This window comes from Balaenoptera musculus, chromosome 6, assembly GCF_009873245.2.
Source record: "Balaenoptera musculus isolate JJ_BM4_2016_0621 chromosome 6, mBalMus1.pri.v3, whole genome shotgun sequence".
NCBI classification, from domain to species: Eukaryota; Metazoa; Chordata; class Mammalia; order Artiodactyla; family Balaenopteridae; genus Balaenoptera; species Balaenoptera musculus.
In genome coordinates, this window is record NC_045790.1 from 16,224,784 (window position 1) to 16,244,737 (window position 19,954).

At 38.0% G+C, this 19,954-nt stretch overlaps 1 protein-coding gene across 2 annotated transcripts in view; it reads right to left on the bottom strand.

Annotated features, from left to right (window-relative positions):
• Positions 1 to 19,954, bottom strand: part of XPO7 (exportin 7) — an 86,634-nt gene that overhangs the window by 33,701 nt on the left and 32,979 nt on the right. For both annotated transcript variants that reach the window (XM_036855186.1, XM_036855185.1), the window contains exon 2: positions 2,235 to 2,381. In XM_036855186.1, the coding sequence (XP_036711081.1) occupies positions 2,235 to 2,381 (147 nt within the window). The remainder of the gene's footprint in view (positions 1 to 2,234; positions 2,382 to 19,954) is intronic.

The window sequence follows — 19,954 nt, forward strand, 5'->3', positions numbered from 1 at the left end:
AGAATTCAGTTTTATTGAGTTAGTCAGTCATAAAGTTTTTAACTTGGAGATCTGTTCTCAAATTCAAGAAAATTAATCGGCTTTGCTATACTTGATGCTCAGGAGTTTAAAGGGTCACATACTAAGGAAAAATGAGCCCCACAAAGCATATGTGCTCATTAAGCTGATTCCCGTCATGAACAAAGGGCAGGATAAAGTGAATGGCTGATCAAACTGAATCTAATACAGGTATCTGTATCACTTTGAGGGGGCAGAAGTTAGAGGGGCTCTTTTCAGAAAAGAAGCTAAATCTCTTCTTTCATTTAAATCAAGAAATCTTCTCCCTCCAACAGCCTTGTTATAATGATGTCTCAAAAAGTTTCACCTCATAATATTCCTGTAGTATGGCATTAGAAAGAGGGGGAAAAAAAAAAAAGACAAGAAGAAGTAGTATTAGAAGGAACCACCACATGATGCTGGGTAGTTAATCCCCAGTTGTATCTTCCCATCAGCACAACTATCAATCAGCTACAGCTTTGGGGAATGTATATGCTAGTTTTAGTAGTAAATTCATAACAATTATTTATGAGAAAGAAAAATTATGCCCTAAGCAATGGAATAGCATTATCATTCTCAAGTGTGGATTTTAATGAATTTTAACCTTACGGAGAATCAGAGTATTCTATCTGATCATAATGTATAAGGAGGGGCCGTGTGCAAATTCAGATTCCCCCATGTGGCTGCATTATATAATGTCACGTAACAGGGACAGACTCAGAATCATCAAAATAATTTACTCAAGGGTCGAACATAATTTCCCATGAAACTATAAGTCCTTAAGACAGTAGGCTATCCATAGGCATTACATCATCCCATCGGTTATAAAAATAACTTAAGTTTATGGAAAAAATCTATAAAAGTGACTTTGACATGTGATTTTTATTCAACACCCTTGAACATGGTTTAAACTGACTAAAGCAGGTGTGTCAAATCGCTAATAATGCAAGAGAGGCTACTATAACTATAGAACATAGTGTATATCTATACACTATATAACATGTAAATGGTTTCTGCATATAATTCCAATAAATCTGCTAAGTCACTAAGAAGTCAACAGAGATTAAAAAGGAAGAACCCACTATAATTAAGTGTTTTTAGTATTGCACCAACCCTGTTTTATTCCAGCCTGTTGACTGACAACATGAGGACTGGAGTTAACAGTGTCACAAATGACACTGTGGGGCTCCAGTGGGAGTCAAATGAGAGCTAGCTGTGCCATCTCCCACAGTACAAATCTAAGTGGATCAATCCTAGAGCCAAGGGATTGAAAAGAAATACAAAAAAATCTGAAAATAGAACAGAGCCCTACACAATCTCTGACCATGACTGTAATCTTGTAAACTTGGGAAAAGAGTTAGCTCCCTCAGCTACTAAAGGATATTATTTAGCCAACTATAATTTGTTCACTTTACTGCATAAATTCTGTAACACTACTAACGCAAATTCAAAAATGAAGTCATCTAGAATTCTATACTCTCAACAAATTAACTGCTTTCCTCCTTTTCACATTTCCTTCTAGTCTTCAGCAGAGTGCTGGCTCCTGGTCTAGCTGGGATTCTAACTCTCTTGATGCCCTTTCATGATACACTGGTTGGATGCTTAATTACCCTTCCTAAGACCTCCATCTTGCCAAAAATATTAACTTAATCAAATCATGTCTCATTAAAAGCATTATTGATCATTGCATGCCATTTTTAAGTTGGAAGAGGTTCTAATTACATTTTAAAAACTGTAACTTCCTGTAATTTTCATTGTCGAGGTAATTTTTTCCCCTACACTTCTAAGACAAGAAGCAGCTGTGGTACAGGGGAGGAAAAACAGAGAAGACTAGGGATCTTACAAGGTGACATGAACTTTGTGGACAAGAAATGTCAATTATATACAGCCCTGTCTTCTTTGTAAAGGATACGAAGTGGTACTTAAGTGTGAAAAACAGAAAAGGAGTCCCAGAAATTTGATTCAAGATGAAAAATTACAGGACAAAAATATACGCTCAATGAGATTTTCCCTGATGAGTCTGTAAGGCCTTTTTTGCCAACCTGGCAGGTGTGGTGCGTTTTAAAAGTAAAATTAAGAAGGCAGAGGTACCTAGAAAAATCAAGGAACAGAAGTTATCCCAATCCACCCCTAAACTCAGAACCAGAATATATTTTCCTAAACCTGTTACCCTTTAGGATTTTTCAAATCTTACGTACACTTCCTCTTTCGAGGAGTAGCTGGCACTTGCTCAGGCAATCAGGGCTGTTGGTGAATTCAACCAAGGCTTTCTCTGCCTGGAGTCGAGTGGTTGTATCTGTTGTTTCATACAGCTGTTTGCACAGATTCTCTAGTTGGGCCAGGCTCTGGAAAAGATCAGTCAAAAAAGAAATCAGTCGAGCCTACTATATATACAAGGTACTGTGCTCGAAATTACTGGATAAAGATAAATAATAATCAATGAAGAGAGACTTGCTTCTCAACTTGGAGGAGAATCTGGGTGACCTTTAATAATAACCATTTATAGCCTTCTTTATTTGATGCTCTAGAAGACAAAATGATAGAATGCCTAAAATATCTATATACTTTTTCAGTCATTCCCTTAAAGATCAATCACAAATGACATATTTTTTTCCTTGCAAATACCCATCCTAAGCTTTTCCAAAAGGTTTTCAAATAAAAATTCAGAATTTACTTGCTCCGCCATCAATTTAAAGATTATGAATACTAGAGTCATCACTGTAAAAGTAAGCACATAAACACACAATGTAAGCACCACACAGACCTTTACATACGTTTAAGCATTCTCCCTTTGCCTAGTAGTTATCAGTTTACAATTATGTGTATGCACAAAGATGGCCAACCTCTATGAGAAAGCTTCCGAATGCAAGTACGTACCTTCCTCCCCGGATCCCTCATGTCTAAAGTTCAGTGGACTTTCTTCTGTTGCACTTTAAACTCTTGCTTTGGATCCAAATTTAAAACACAGGGTCAAAATAAATTCAACCCTAGCATGTGCTCAGAGATAAGACACGGGAAACGCCCCTAAACAAACCCTTCTCTCCAAATCTTGAACCAGTTCCAGGGAGGCAGGAAGGAGATGGGTATGTGCTTTGGTCAAAAACCCAAAGGGATGCAAATCCACTTCCACTTAATGTGTTCAAAAGCAAAGAGGAAAGGAATGTGTAAGGGTTCATGTAACTGTCACCTTTCACTGACTGGAGAGAAGGGCAAACATCTGTTAGTTTTCAAAGGACCAGTTTGGACTTTACGAAGAAATTCTGAGCCTATTTTCTACAGCAGCGAGCAAGATCTGGTTTAAATAGTGTGAAGGATCCTACTATTAGAAAAGACAATTCTGACAAGAACAAAAATAATAATAGTAATTAGACAAACCAACCTGTGTAAATAGCCTAAAATACATTACACAGTCTGCCCAAGGCTTTTCATTATCACTTTATTTCATTATGTTGTGACTTTATAAATCACAGCTTTTCTACTAAGCAGTAAAGCCCTTAGGGCAGGATACCTATTTTATTCAATCTGATTAATAAATTTCAAACATTAACCTAAAGAAAACAAGAAAGACAAATACTGACCCACTAAGATCATCAGTCTCACTTCAGGGAGCCCTCTAAAAACCAACCACCTCCATTCCAAAACAAAACAAACAAACCACCCTTCAAAACATCTTGGGGGGCTTCCCTGGTGGCGCAGTGGCTGAGAATCTGCCTGCCAATGCAGGGGACACGGGTTCGAGCCCTGGTCTGGGAAGATCCCACATGCCGCGGAGCAACTAGGCCCGTGAGCCACAACTACTGAGCCTGCGCGTCTGGAGCCTGTGCTCCGCAACAAGAGAGGCCGCGATAGTGAGAGGCCCGCGCACCGCGATGAAGAGTGGCCCCCGCTCGCCACAACTAGAGAAAGCCCTCGCACAGAAACGAAGACCCAACACAGTCATAAATAAATAAATAAATAAATATAAATAAAAATAAAGTAATTCCTTAAACAAAAAAACATCTTGGGACTCTGATTAGGCTCCTGTTTAATCTGTTCCTCTCTGACTTCCAGAGGTCCCCCTTAATACCTTCCTCAATTCAAAAGCGCAGAGAAAACTGTACTTGCAAAGCCAGATCTCAAGTAATGAAAGTTCTATAAGCAATAGCTGATTTTTTCATATAGCATATAAATACAAGGAATAGAGAATAAGGCTAATTAACTACATTTATTCCATAAAACACATGTGAAAGTCAGTGTTACGCCTGCCAGTACCGGCCAAACATCCAATGAATCAGTTTAATTATAAATCCCCACATTCCTAAGCAAGGGATTAAATCTCTTTCACAACGTTTTTGTTTCAACCCAGCAGGCTGGTTCCCCCCTCCCCCCCCCCCCGCCCCCATGAAATGACTAACTGAAAAGGGGACAAATTATTTTCAAAATAGGTAACACAGAAGACATCAATAGAAAGCTACCCTAACTGAAACTGAAAGAGCCATAAGATCTGGTATTAGGTGTCAGGAAGCAGCAGCCTCCTCCTAACCCCCACAGCTACCACACACTGCGAGCTTTCCAGTATCCTCAACAGACACTCCCTGAAGAGTCAGGCTGCTTAAGCTATAATGACTCTCCCTGAAGTCTGATCAATCAGTTCCGGTAGCTCCCCCAGTGCAACTCTTGTTTGCGTTTATTACAACAAAGTTGTTCACAGGATGATGGCTAAACATCTGTCACCGGTAGTTCCTTACTGCTAAAAACCTACATGCAGGTTATGGTGGGCTTTTTGGTTGTTGCTTTGTTTTGATTTGCTTTAATTTAGCAGACAAAAACATACTGCAGGCTAAGTCTGGTAATGAGTTCTCAGCTCAGGAAACAAGACCATTTAAAAAACAAAAGAGTAATTTGACCATTTACACAAACAGTTTGAAGAACCGTAGCTCTATTTCTTTGTTTCCAGAAGAACAAATGGGAAACAAATCTTGTTTTCCCAAACAATTAGTGAAAACATCTAAAAACCAAGTCATTTTATTTGGGTTGCCTGTACTACGCATCGAAGGAGAGGGGAATGAAACATTTACATTTCTGTTCTCCTGGATCCTAATGTTTCGAAAGCAAATCTAATAGATTATTTTGAATCACCTTTTTTTGGGGACTCAGAATAAAACAATTTATCCTACAATGTTTGATTAGCCATTGAAACTAGTTATTTCACATTTAGCAGCAAACACACCACCATGTTTCCCCTTTGACGCAGTCCCTTCTTCCATTCAACCAGTTCTTAATAAGGACATCTATTACATGATGCCGGTTCAGTCACAGAAGAGCCTCCAGAGAAGAATGTCTATTTTCTATTCCTGAGGCTGCCAAATTGATAATCCACAGAGAAACGTCCACCTGGTCCCACTGGAACATAAAAGCATGTCTGGGTAAAATACTTAACAAAACTGGAAAGTGATCTTCAACTAGCAAAGCACTACTTTAGTACAAGAAACTCAAAACAGTCAAACCTCCAAACCTAAACCACCTGGATTTCACTAATAGTTACAATGAAGGTATTAAATGAATATATCTTCCTTAATATTTAGCAACAACGTTATTTTATACAGTTTTTTAAGCCTGGATAGAGAAAATGTAGCTCAATTATTCTCTTTTCAATATAAGGTGCAACCAGTTGAGACTACAGACCTCAGAATTTAATGATTTATCTGAAGAGTTGCCTGTACGTTACAGGAAAATGAAGACGTTGTTTCTGCATTAGATGTTATACTACACCAAAAAGCAGAATACCTTGGAATTTATTTTAATTTGTCACATATTGCTTTAAAAAGCTCGACAGTATATACTTTTAGCCTCACTGCTTGGAAAAAAAAAAAAATCCACTTGGAGATTCCAATCAGACACCAGGATACTCGCTTTTAGGAAGGATCTGACGACATTCCCAATAATGCTGAGTAGTGAACTAGAAAACAAGCATAACCCTTGGATGACTAGGTTCTCTACAAAGTACATCCTTGATCTGACAGCCACCCAAACCACCTGAAATGATCAGAAGCACCACCCTATTACAAAGTGAAAAGTACAGGTTCAATCCAGAGAAGTTCTCACGAAGAATATATAGTCAGAATTATCAATTTGGTAGCTGAATTTTCATGATTAGGATGCCTGAAATATAAAAAGAATTGCTGAAAAATCAAGCCACTTTCAACCTGTTCATAAACTCTATTAATTTAGATCTTCCTCAGTTGGAATTTTTCTGTGTATTAGGAAAAATTGTGTTGGGTAAATTAAAAGATGCATACGGAACCTGCCAGAAAATGAACGATTTAAGAGGTGTATAAGTAAGGCTAATAAAATTGATATACTAATTACATTTTATTTTTTATCTATTCAATAAGGCATTCCTATTGTCAATAATGAATATCCAGTGATCATAGATAATGTTTTTTAAAACTCTTAAGAATCCAGTAACAACAACTATTGTTAGGTTAAAAAAGCAAGTGGCGGGACTTCCCTGGTGGCGTAGTGGTTAAGCATCCGCTTGTCAATGCAGGGGACACGGGTTCGAGCCCTGGTCCAGGAAGATCCCACGTGCCGCGGAGCAGCAAAGCCCATGCGCCACAACTACCAAGCCTGCGCTCGAGAGCCTGCGAGCCACAACTACTGAGCCCACGTGCCACAACTCCTGAAGCCTGCACGCCTAGAGCCCATGCTCCGTAACAAGAGAAGCCACAGCAATGAGAAGCCCGCGCACTGCAATGAAGAGTAGCCCCCGCTCACCGCAACTAGAGAAAGCCTGCGTGCAGCAACGAAGACCCAACACAGCCAAAAATAAATTAAAAATAAATAAATAAATTTATATATATAAAAAAGCAAGTAGCAGAGAAAGACAAATATCATATGATATCGCTTATATGTGGAATCTAAAAAAATGGTACAAATGAACTTATTTACAAAACAGAAATACAGTCACAGATGTAAAAAACAAACTTATGGTTACCAGGGGGGAAAGGAGAGGGGATAAAAGTGAGAGACTGAGATCGACATACACACACTATTATATATAAAATAGATAACTAATAAGGACCTACTGTACAGCACAGGGAACTCTACTCAATACTCTGTAATGACCGATATGGGCAAAGAATCTAAAAAAGAGTGGATATATGTATAACTGATTCACTTTGCTGTACAGCAGAAACTAACACAACAGTGTAAATCAACTATACTCAAATTAAAAAAAAAAAAGTGGCAAAACAGTATGTAGAGTGTATCATTTGTGATATATGTCAGCTAATTCATAAAGGAAAACCTGGATGAAAACACAGCAACAATTATCTCTGGGAAGTGAGGTTATGGGAGACTTTTAATTTCTGTTATGTATTTCCATAACTTTAAAATTTTTGACCACAACCAGATATTACTTGTAAGCAGAAAAAAACCCCAACAGTGATACAGATAAATATTTTTTAAAAGGAAAAATTTCAGCTACCTTTTTTTTCTAAATTAACTCCTCTAATTAGTAACATATACTAATTAACAGCTGATTGTTTCCAATCAGAATTCATAAAACAAATCCATGAAACCAAAAAGGCAATATATTCTAATGGCTGAAGTTTTAAAAAGTTATGTCTGTGTTTATTACTACTTTTATTTTGTTCTTTCTTACTAATAATAAATGCTGATAGTTTAAATGGCCTGAAAACAACACTCCACGCAAGGTTTCCTCTTGTTTATAAAGTTATCTAGAAGGCAATCTTGTGGGCCAGAGCCATTTTAGTTTTATACATATATCAGCAGATCTCTAAGATGTTAACAACTGCAGTGGAGTCAATGGGGGGGGGGATATTCTCATTTTTTTGAATGAGAATATTTATACAGGCAGACTATTTATTTTTAAAAAGTTAAAAAAAAAAGTTTACAAAGTCAGTGCAAAAGACTTGAATCTGTACTTTACAGGAGAATATCCAAAGGGCCAATAAGCAAGTGAAAGGTGCTCAACTCGACAAGGGGATATCCATTAGAATGACTAAAATGAAAAGGCCAACATGAAGCGCTGGTTAGGATGCTGGAACTGTCACACAGTGCTAGTGGAGTCGGAATTGGTTCAAACACACTGGAAAACTGGTAGGATCTATTAAAGCTAAACATATAAATATCCTATGACCCAGCTATTCCACTCCTATGTATATACCCAACAGAGATACGTGCTAAGTTCACCAAAACACTTGTATAGGAATGTTCACGGCAGCACTAAATGTAATAGTTCCCAAATGTGAAAGCCAAATGTCCATCAATAGTAATATGGATAAATGTGTCATTCCTTAATTTGGGTGCTGATTACAGAGGCACATCCATTTTGAGAAAATTCATTGAGTTGTACATTTATAATTTGTGTATTTGTCTGTAAGTATGTTACACTTCAATAAGTTTTAAAAAAAGATGGAAGAATGACACAGTTCTCCCCAAATTCTTCAGGTATTTACTCTCATCTATTTCTTTCTGATACTAATGGAAAAGAAGTTCATCAATAACTGACAATTGCACATTAGGTTTAGAATGCTTTAGTTTTACACCAATTCCTGCTTTTAGAACTGTAACTCCCATTATTTGCTCAGGAAATAAATAAGGTAAGATTTTTGGATGCATGTGGGGACATTCTATTTCTGAGGGTACTAAGAGGGTGAGTAAAGCTTTTTGGCTGCAGATGCTGTGTAATGTCTACTGTCGTAAAACAAGATAAAATACGTATTTTCAGCAGGTGATAATGCAGTGCCAGAGCCTTGCGTGCATTAGATAAGGACAGCAAGTCCGCTAACATATGAGACTGCAAAATTCTACACTTAACTTCAAAACATGTATCAATCCTAACTTGTAATAAACACATATGATGTTTGCACTGTGGGTAACACACAGCCAAAACACATGTAAACAAATTATTTCATGAGGTAAACAGCCAGACTAACTGTGCCTGGCTTATTGACTTATAAACTTAACTCAAGAGCTTTCATTTAACACGTCACTAGAACCCAGTTTTGGTTCCTTCTCATAGTCACTAATGGTGCAGAGAAATGAAAGCTGCAGTATAAGCTGAATCCTCTAAAGTACAGGTTTCAAACTGGTAGCCTCAAACTGGCCCACAGACATTTTTGTTTTTCGTCTTACAGTGTGGTTTTAAAGTCTGACATAGTTGCCAATATTTCATAATGATATCTGGTTTTCTAGCTTCCCATGAAAAATTAGAAGATCTGATTACACTGGACCTGCATTTTCAAGTGTCACTAATCAAATGACAGTAAGAGCACAGTGCTTCCTAGGGGGCAGGCTCTCTCTAGTTGACTCAGTTCCTAAGCGTCTGGCCCCCGTAGACAGCGGAGTTTTCTCCACCTGCTGTAATACAGTTTTGTCTCGTATCAGTGGTTCACTCCCGGATGTCAAAGTTAAAAAGTAGTGAGCATATCATATTACAATAGATTTTGACTTAACTTTGGGTACTAACTCTTTGTCAAACTTGGTTAAAACAATCTTTTGAGTACACGGGGCTACATAAAGCTTAGGCAGAGAAAACAATTAGATTGAGAGTTAAGCAATTTGGATACTGGTCTTAGTAACTAACGGTGTGACTTTGGGCAAGTTTATTTCCTGGAGCTTCAGTTTTCTCATGGGTAAAGTAAGTGGATTTTATTATGTTATTTAACAGAGATACTACCGGTTCTAAATTCTATACTTTTTAATTACACAAATGAATCAGACTTAAAAGTAAGCAAATGTTAAAATTAAAAAGATGATGAAAACAATCAGGCAAATTTTTTTAAAAGAGAGAATTCAAAAAAAATAAATCAGGTGAACACTCCCACACATCCCTCTAACTCACAAACAACTCCCGTGACCTAGCAGCAGAAACAAGGATCCTTTTGGAGTGGAGGTTCAGTACAATCTGAGTTAAGACCTCAGATGTCAGGCAAATCCCCACTCCCCTATTTACTAGCTGTGGAAGTGTGAATAAGTTACTCAAATCTTTCAAACTAGTTTTCATTTCTTTTAAGTAGAAATAATATCTATTTCACAAGTCAATGTAAAAGTCAATGAGGTAATGTATGTAAACTTAATTACTGAGTTTATTACTTGCTCATATGGCATACATTGTCTACTAACAACTGGAGAACAACAGCTTTTTTAAGCACGTGCATAAACGCATATAAAATCTGCAGTTTCTTCTAGAGGGGTTATAAATGCCTTTCCCTGCAGGGCTAGGGGACAGGATATACAATTGACCCTTACTATTTATGGGTCCCCTATTTGCAAATTTACCTACCTGCTAAAATTTATTCGTAATCCCCAAATCAAAACTCTCAGCAATTGTGCAGTGATTTGTGGACACGCACAGAATGGTGAAAATTTTGAGTGGCCAGACACACATGTTCCCAGCTGAGGTGGAACAAGGCAATGCTTTGTGTTCTTGCTTCAGCTCTCATACTGTAAACAATGAGAGTATAAGCGTCCTTTTTGTAGTTTATTTAATGCCACTTTTTTTGCAGTCTTGTGCTTTTTGTTGCTGATTTTGCCATTTAAAATGGCCCCAAGCACAGTGCTGCAGTGCTGTCTAGTGCTCCTAAGCTCAAGAAGGCTGTGTGAAAAAACGTGTTAGATAAGCTTCATTCAGGTGTGTTAAAAAGGTGTCTGTAAATAGAAATACAAATAAAACAAGGTTATAGGTTGCCTGATGAAAATGTGACCAGAGGTTGGCAGGAACTTAACCTTATATATCCTACAGGAGAAAGGGTTCAGTATTTGCCAATTCAGTGTTCTCAGTGACTTTATAGAACAAACTACCATAAATAATAAGGATCAGTTGTATTTCCACCCATTTCCAGTACTGGGTAGTATTCAGTACATATTTCCCTATAGAAACAGAACTATATTACCATTGTTATAGGCATTTGTTCAAAGAGAGGTATTTATTAACTTACGTAACTGTAACCCTCAAACTCTTGCAGATGACTCAAATGTTTGTTTAAATGGCCATTTATACTATTTAGGTACTGTGATTTTAGTAAATGAGCACTAACGCACACACTGCATGGAAAGGACAAGAGCATGCCTCAGTGTTTGGCACACAGTAGAAGTTTCATAAAAATGTCTTGCATAAGCTCTTAAAAAGCTTCTAAAGGGGTCTGGATTAAAATGGCAGACTGACAACATATCTAATCTTGTTCCTTTCCCAAACCCAACTAAAACAACACTAAAGGGATTAAAAAAACCATAATCCCACAAAGATTATGACAGGAGACAGGACAACAGCTGCAAAATTTTGGAATATAGAAAAATCAGCAGTAACTGGCTTCACCGACTCAAGAAAGCCAAATATCTTGCCAGCGGTGAAAACAACCTGAAAGCCAACCTGATTTACACTCCATGCTCAGATGTTAAGGTGAAGTGGGGTGGCCAAAGCAAGGAAGAACAGGGTAGAAGTATTTTTGAGAAGTTAAGATTCCCAGATACCTTCCCTTACTCGATGCCTCTGAATGACTGCCCCTCTTCCTCTGGCCTGGGGGACACCAAGCCAGTCGAAAGCACCTTCGAGCACATGGGCACCGGACAGTTTACAGGTCGATTAAGCAGCCACATACACATCAAATGCCGCTGAGCCTTCCCTTACTGGGCTCCTTCCACCCAGAAATGCCTGTGTCCAAATTGTACTCCCCAGGCAGGAGTTTGGAAAATCTTCCCCTGAGAATCTCATTAGTCACAAGGGAAATACCTAAAGATGCACTGATCTGGGGTTACCCAACAAATGACACAACTGGATTACCCTACTGTGATGCCTCAAGCAGACAGGCCTCACTTCCACACCTAGAGCTTCCAGTCAGCTTTGTAGTCTCTCAATCTTGATTATGAGGAAATAATCAAGGATTACCAAAAATCTGAAGAGAGCCTTTAACATGGAAGATAGTGTTAAAAAACAAAACAGGCCTAAAATGGAATTGTTTATGGTTGGTCAACAAAAGAGACTAAATTATAGTTTCGGCTCTCCCAGAAATGGAATCTTAAACCAGTCAATCAGGAATTGCCTGATTAGCACTAGTTAGGTAACCTGCCTGATAGACCCCTGCCATCCCCTAAAGGAAAGCAACCTTGTTCCCACTCCTTTCCCACCTAAAGTCTTTTATTTTCTACAGCTCCTCGGACCTTTCTATGTGCTAGATTGGATGCTGCCTGACTGGAATCGATTTTTGCTCAAATAAGCTCTTAAAATTTTTAACATGCCTCAGTTTCTCTTTTAACAATAGCAATCAAAACAAACACATAAAAAGCAACCTGGAACAAACAGAAACCATGCAGGGAGAAGGAAACTTGAAAAAAGGAAAAAAGATACAGGGAGTAAAAAAGACAAAAATATTATTAAGCTCACCCAAGAGATAAAACATACTCCAACTGTGGAATAAGAACAGGGGTGCTCTAAAAAAGAAACGTTCAAGGAACATAAAAAAGAGATCTTAGAAATTAATAATATAATAGCAGAGACAAAATATTCCATCAGAGGGTTGGAAAATAAAGGTAAAGTCTCTCAGAAAATAGAGCAAAAGAACTGAGATGGAAAATAAGAGAGCAAAGATAAAAATCAGAGGCCAGGTTCTGGAGGTCCAACACCTAATTAACCGGAGTTCCAGAGAGAGAACAGAGAATAGAGAAGGAGAGGAAAATATCAACAAAATAATTCAAGGAAACTTCCTAGAGCTGAAGAACATCAGTTGCCAGAAGGAAAGTGTCTACCAAAGCCCAGCATAATAAATGAAAATCAAGCCATACCCAAGGCACATTGCTGTGAAATCTGAGAAACCTGAGGACAAAAAGAAGATTCTATAAGCTGCCCAGGTGGGTGGGGAGATGGGTGATGGGAACAAAGACCAAAACCAAAACCCAAGCCAGGTAAACACATAAATGATCATGAATCATATGGCTCTGGGCATCACAAAAGCAACACTCAGCAACAAGCCAACAGAACAATGTCTGCAAGATTCTGAAGGGAAATGATCAACACAGAATGTTTACCTAGTTAAACAAGTAATCAAGTGGGAGGGCAGAACAAAGCTATTTCAGGCACATAAGGCCACAAGAATTTATCACCCATGCTTCTATTAAAGAATGTGCATCACACCAAAATAAGAGTAATACCATAAAAAGGTATAAGCATGGAGCGCAGCAAATGGGAACTCCAACACCGGAGAGCGATATCGAGGGAATTCTGGGAGGATGGTGAAGGGAGATACTAGGATGACAACTGAGCTACCCACGGAGAGCAACGAGGCCTTAATCAAGCAAAGTGGCTCAAGGGACAAGTCATGCTGAGGAAGTCATCACCAAGATCCCTGCTGCCATCGAGGACAGAATTCTCATGTTAAGACGATTTCACCTAAATCCATGTCGAAGTTTAGCTCACAGAAAAGCCCTTAACTGACAAAGTAAGCATTCTCCATTAAACTTTGGAAAGTTTTTTTATAGAGCTATGAAATCATTTTAAACTAACATTCCAAGGACAAAGGCAGTTTGTGCAACATAAAAGATAGCTTTGAAATGAATACTGCACAGTATGGTTACTTACAGCATTTAAAAGCTGTAATAGACTTCAGGCATAAAAATTTTGCATCCTATGATTTATAAATGGAGTTCCAGTAAGAAAAAAAAAAAAAAAAGAACATACTTGGTTTTTGCCACCTTCACTTCCTTTATAAAAAAGGTTGTTTGTCTCTCAAATGCCTTTTATGGAACTTGATTTTGCCATGCTGACAGTATTAAAAGACCAAAACAATGTACTTTGCTATGAAAATGGCTGAGTAAGAGAGTAGATTATGAAGGCCAAGTAGATCACCTCAGGAAAGGAAGCCAACACCCAGCCATGTGGGAACCCAAATTTGCAGTTTGAAACAATCATACTTGTAAATAAACTTTTCTACTACATAATCATTTCCCTAAAACCTCATTTTTAAAAGCAGGTCTATGCAGGGAGAAAAATCCTATATTAGTTCAATACTCTTGTTAAGAGTGTTAAATCACATCTCTAACAATTTAAATTGGAATGACACTGTCTACTGATAATATATTTTTCCTTACAAATTTAGTAATTTTTTTTTCTTTACCACATAGCAAGTATGGTCAAACAAGTGACTTCTAAAGGTCAGAAAGTGATGGCTTATTGGTTAAGTATTAAAGGGACCAAAATGGGAGAGTTGTATAGTCTTTCACTTCATTTAGTCCTGGTTTCCAAGAGCTATTTGTTTTTGAGTTCTTTACCATTTAAGCTACACTGTAGAGGGATACTGTTGGGTCAGTGTGTATTTATTATTTCAATTTTATGTTCTTAATATCTACAAGATCCAAACTTTAGAGTACTGGGGATATTTTATGCAGAATCATATTAAAATATTAGAAGTGCCATTAAATACATAGAATAGAGCAAAGAAAGTGATCAGGCACACAACCATCAATTATCTGATGCCCCCAATCATCAAGCTTCATGACTATGTTTTCCAATCACTAAATAAAAAGAATTTCAGGTTCAAGCACTACACTTGTTTGATTAATAGCACAGCCAAATAAATGCAACTGGCTGGGAGAGTATTCAAACAACTTCAGGAATCTTAGGGTTTCCCCCATTCTTTTTTTTTAAAATTTATTTCTGCTGCGTTGGGTCTTTGTTGCTGCGCATGGGCTTTCTCTAGTTGTGGTGAGTGGGGGCTACTTTTCATTGTGGTGTGCGGGCTTCTCATTGTGGTGGCTTCTCTTGTTGCAGAGCACAGGCTCTAGGCGTGAGGGTTTCAGTAGTTGCAGCAGGCGGGCTCAGTAGTTGTGGCTCACGGGCTCTAGAGCACAGGCTCAGTAGTTGTGGTGCATGGGCTTAGCTGCTCTGCAGCATGTGGGATCTTCCCGGACCAGGGCTCGAACCCGTGTCCCATGCATTGGCAGGCGGATTCTCAACCACTGCACCACCAGGGAAGTCCCTCCCCACTTCTTTTAATGTTACTAGTTCTTTCAGTTTCCATGGCTGATAGGAATTGCAGTTACAAACAGAATCTAATTTGCTTAAGAGAATGAAAAGACCAGCCAGACTGGTAAACAATCTTTGCAAAACATATATCTGAGAAAAGACTGGTATCCAAAAATATACAAAGAACTGTTAAAACTCTACAGTAACAACCCAATTAAAAATCTGGCAAAGGATCTGAACAGACACCTCACCAAAGTAGATGGCAAATAGGCATATGAAAAGATGCTTAATATTGTACATTATCAGGGAAATGCAAATTAAAACAACAGTGAGATACTACAACACATCTAAGAGAATGGCTAAAAAACAAAACACTGAAAACACCAATTAATGGCGAGGATGTGGAGCAACAGGAACTCTCAACTCATTGCTGATGGGGATGCAAAATGGTACAGCCACTTGGGATGACAGTTTGGCAGTTTCTTACAAAACTACCATAGCATCCAGCAATTGAGCTGCTTGGTATTTACCCAAATGAGTTGAAAACTTACATCTACAGACAAAACCCTGCTCATGAGTGTTCACAGCAAATTTATTCAGAACTGCCAACACCTGGAAGCAACCAAGATGTCCTTCAACAGGTGCATGGAAAAATAAACTGTGGTACATCCAGAAAATGGGATATTAACCATCGCTAAAAAGAAATGAGCTATCAAGCTGCAAAAAGACATGGAGGAACCTTAAATGCATTATTACTAAGTGAAAGAAGCCACTCTGAAAAGGCTACATACTGTATGATTCCAACTATGCAAATTTCTGGAAAAGGCAAAACTACAGGAACAGCAAAAAGAACAGTGGTTGCCAAGAGTTTGAAGGGGAAGAAGGGATGAAGAGTCCAGAGGATGTTTAGGGTAGTGAAACTACTCTGTATGATAGTTTAATGATGAATACATGCCCTTACACATTTGTCAAAACCCACAGAACATACAACACAGAGTGTACTTCAGTTAGTACAATAACAATGTACCAGTACTGGCTTATCAATTGTAATACAGCACAGTAATGCAAGATGTTAGTAACAGAGGAAACTGTCTTGAGGATAAGGCGGTATATGGGAACTCTGCACTTTCCACTCAGTTTTTCTGTAAACTTAAAACTGCTCTAAAAAGTAAAGTATATTACAAAATACAGTCTATTAAAAACAAATCTCATTTGTCAATTTATAAAAATTCCTACTCTTCTTCCCCAAATTTTATCTTAATATTGTCTAGTTTACTAACCAATGTTCTATAATAAAACATGCCATTTCATATCCTAGCTTTCACCCTGCTGGTCCACTTGACAGGGCAATAAAACGGTTAAAATTCTCTAGTTTAATACATAGGCATTATAACACTATCATTCAGAAATGATGTAATTGACAGTGGTTCTCTGAAGATATAAATTAGAATCCATATTGTATCTATCTGGTATAAAATATTCTTCTGCTAGAGGATGTATACAGGAAAAATCTTCAAAAGTTAGATTTATAAGGTCATTTCAAAGTAATGCTCATGTTTAAATAACTTGCTGTTACTCTTCTAAATCATCCCTCAGCACTCAAAAATATGTCTATATTGGAAAGGTCAGCAAAATGTAACTTGGTTTGCCTTATGAGCCTTCTATTTTACATAGTATCTCTGGTGTTTTGCCCTCCTTTCAAAAATAGAAATACAATTCTGGCGCACGTTGACAATCGAAAATATCTTCTTTGTAAGTTTCTTCAGCTTAATCATGCATTTGTCTTCATTTTTTAAAAAAAGCACACCACCACCTGAAGAACAGAGTTTACAGTAAATTTTAGATTTGTTGCCACATATGCAACTAACAAAAGTGCAACAACAGCAAAAAACTAGTGTGTGCAACATACCAATAAAGTTATTTTTTGAACAGCCCTAATGTCTTCATTCACAAACTTGTAGGAAATGACTACAGGTATTTTACCATCTCTCACATCCTGAGTTAAATTCTTAGAAAAGAAATAGGCCAAATGCACTTGATATTCTAGAAGAGAAGAGACATCTGCTAAACAGGTCGCTAATACCAAGGAGGAACTTTCTAACAATGTGGGGATGGTACTGGATGATCTTTATTTAAATTTGTTGAGACTGGGTTAGGTTATTGATAATCACTCCTATCTTGAACTATTATGTCTCCATCATCCCAGTAGGGATTCCCACTGTTTAAACAGCACAGGATCTTCTCTTTCACAGTCAACATAACCACAGGATTCATATTTAACTATACTCATAATTAATATACGACCTTACTGTAAGTTCTAGTACCACAAATACCATACTCCTTAAAAGTAATTTTCCAAAAATACTGGGCTGACAACATGAGGCTCTGAAAAAACATTAGCAGTAGCTGGAGACCCTCAATAACAAAACAGCTGATAATACACCTATACGGTTACAGGCTTCTCCAAGTGTGACCAGATACTGACAAGCTGCATCAATGTTTTAACTAAATAGACAGAATGGCAGACTAATGAAAAGAAAGGATGGTTTTAACTCGTGGTGTGCATGTGTGTGTGTGTGTGAAATAGTATATAAAGATATGAATAATTGGTTTTTTAAAGATTTTTTATTGAAGTAACACTGAGTTATAACTGATATAACTGATGTAAGTTATGTATACATGTATATATGTAAGTTTCATGTATACATTATATTTCTACTTCTGTATACCCTACAGCGTGCTCACCACCAATTTAGTTTCCACCCATCACCATACAGTTGATTCCCTTTACTCATTTTGCCCTCCTCACCCTGACCTCCTTTCTGGTAACCTCTACTCTGTTCACTGTATCTACATTTAGTTGGTGGTTTTATGTGCAGCTCTGCTTTAGATTATTTATGTGACACTGAAAGTTCCCTAAATCTTGAAGGTCTCTATTCCACCATATAGGAAACAGGGGCATTCATTTTACAACAAATACCTGAGTGCCTATTATTTGCCAAGCACCATTCTAAATGCTTGAGAAATATCAGTGAAAAAACAAAGACACCTGCCCTCTCGGAGCTGACATTACAGTGAGGGAAGACAAATCATAATAAACAGAACGAATGAATTATAGGGTATGTTAGAAGGTGGTAAATACTATGGGAAAAAAACAGGACAAGGTGACGAATAAGAGAGTATATATGGGGATGGGGGCAGGATGCAGCATGCAATAGGGTAGTTAAGGTAGGTCTCATAGAGAGGTGAAAAAATGAAATAACACATTTAGAAAGTGAGGGAGTTGACCAAAGAGGTAAGCACATCTACTTATGACTCTTAACAAGGATTCGCTATGAATAAGACGATATACATAAAGTCCTCAAAGGGAAAGACTATCATTTTTCTGGGTACCGGTTATGTGTTAATCCCTGTGCTATACACTAATACGTGTCTCATTTTCTATAAAAATTTAAGGCAGAATATTAAAATCCCATTGGAAGTTATTCTCATTTTTAAAAAAGTAAAAGGTAAATGTAGGGCTTCCCTGGTGGCGCGGTGGTTGAGAGTCTGCCTGCTAATGCAGGGGACACAGGTTCGAGCCCTGGTCTGGGAAGATCCCACGTGCCGCGGATCTTTTATAGGCCCATGAGCCACAACTACTGAGCCTGCGCGTCTGGAGCCTGTGCTCCACAACAAGAGAGGCCGCGATAGTGAAGAAGCCCGCGCACGGCGATGAAGAGTGGCCCCCGCTTGCTGCAACTAGAGAAAGCCCTCGCACAGAAACGAAGACCCAACACAGCCAAAAATAAAAAAAGGTAAATGTAAATTTTATGAGTTAAAGAAAGACTACTGAAAAAGAAACAGGAAAAAATGTGTATATACTATATGTAATATATTTAATTCATCCTTCTAATGCTGTTTTTGAAATTAACAATGGTATATTGCAAGATACTTCAAACTGAATTCAGCCAAAGAAAGTCCATGCAACATTTGCAAACTGATCAAGATAACATGAAATAAACTGACAATCCAGCAGCTGAAATGAAAACAATAGAAATAATCCCAGAAAGAGACATGATGTAACCTAAACTTCTCAACATAACCTCACTAACAAATTTTACTTATTTGACGGGGAGAACAATTTACTCTTCTCTTTAGGAGAACAAAAATCAGCTCATATAATTTAGGAACATGATACATTCCTTCAATGAATGGTACTAATGATAATTAAATCTTCGGACAAGTGTTTCTTGAAAATGTCCATAAAAGCCTGTGAAACAAATAAGATGAAAAAACTACTTCTAAGGAAATGAAATAATTTTAGACCATTCAGCCCACTGGATTCTGAAATATTTCAGGGTAGGGCTGTGAACTAAGTCAAAAACAAACCTACCTACCCAATATGTTTGCTTTTTTTTTTTTAAACCTCAAACCAAACCTAGATCCCAGTAAAAATGATCTTAAAAATACATTCTGGAACTTACATCTGTTCCTACTTTGGTAATTAGGTTAAAAGCAAAGTGCTCATAACTATATTTCTTCAGAAACTTAAGACTTCCCAAACTGCAATAAACTACAAGTGCTACCTGTATTTCCCTACCAAAAATAATCAACAGAGCTCAGTAAAGTTTAGAACCGAACAATAAATGAGAGTGAGACTTGAAGACGCTGAGGTAGAACAGTTTTGTTTTTTTTTTTTTAAGTTTAATTTTTTAAATTTATTTATGGCTGTGTTGGGTCTTCGTTTCTGTGCGAGGGCTCTCTCCAGCCGCAGCAAGCGGGGTCCACCCCTCATCGCGGTGCGCGGGCCTCTCACTATCGCGGCCTCTCTCCAGACGCGCAGGCTCAGTAATTGTGGCTCACGGGCCCAGTTGCTCCGCGGCATGTGGGATCTTCCCAGACCAGGGCTCGAACCCGTGTCCCCCGCACCGGCAGGCAGACTCTCAACCACTGCGCCACCAGGGAAGCCCCTAG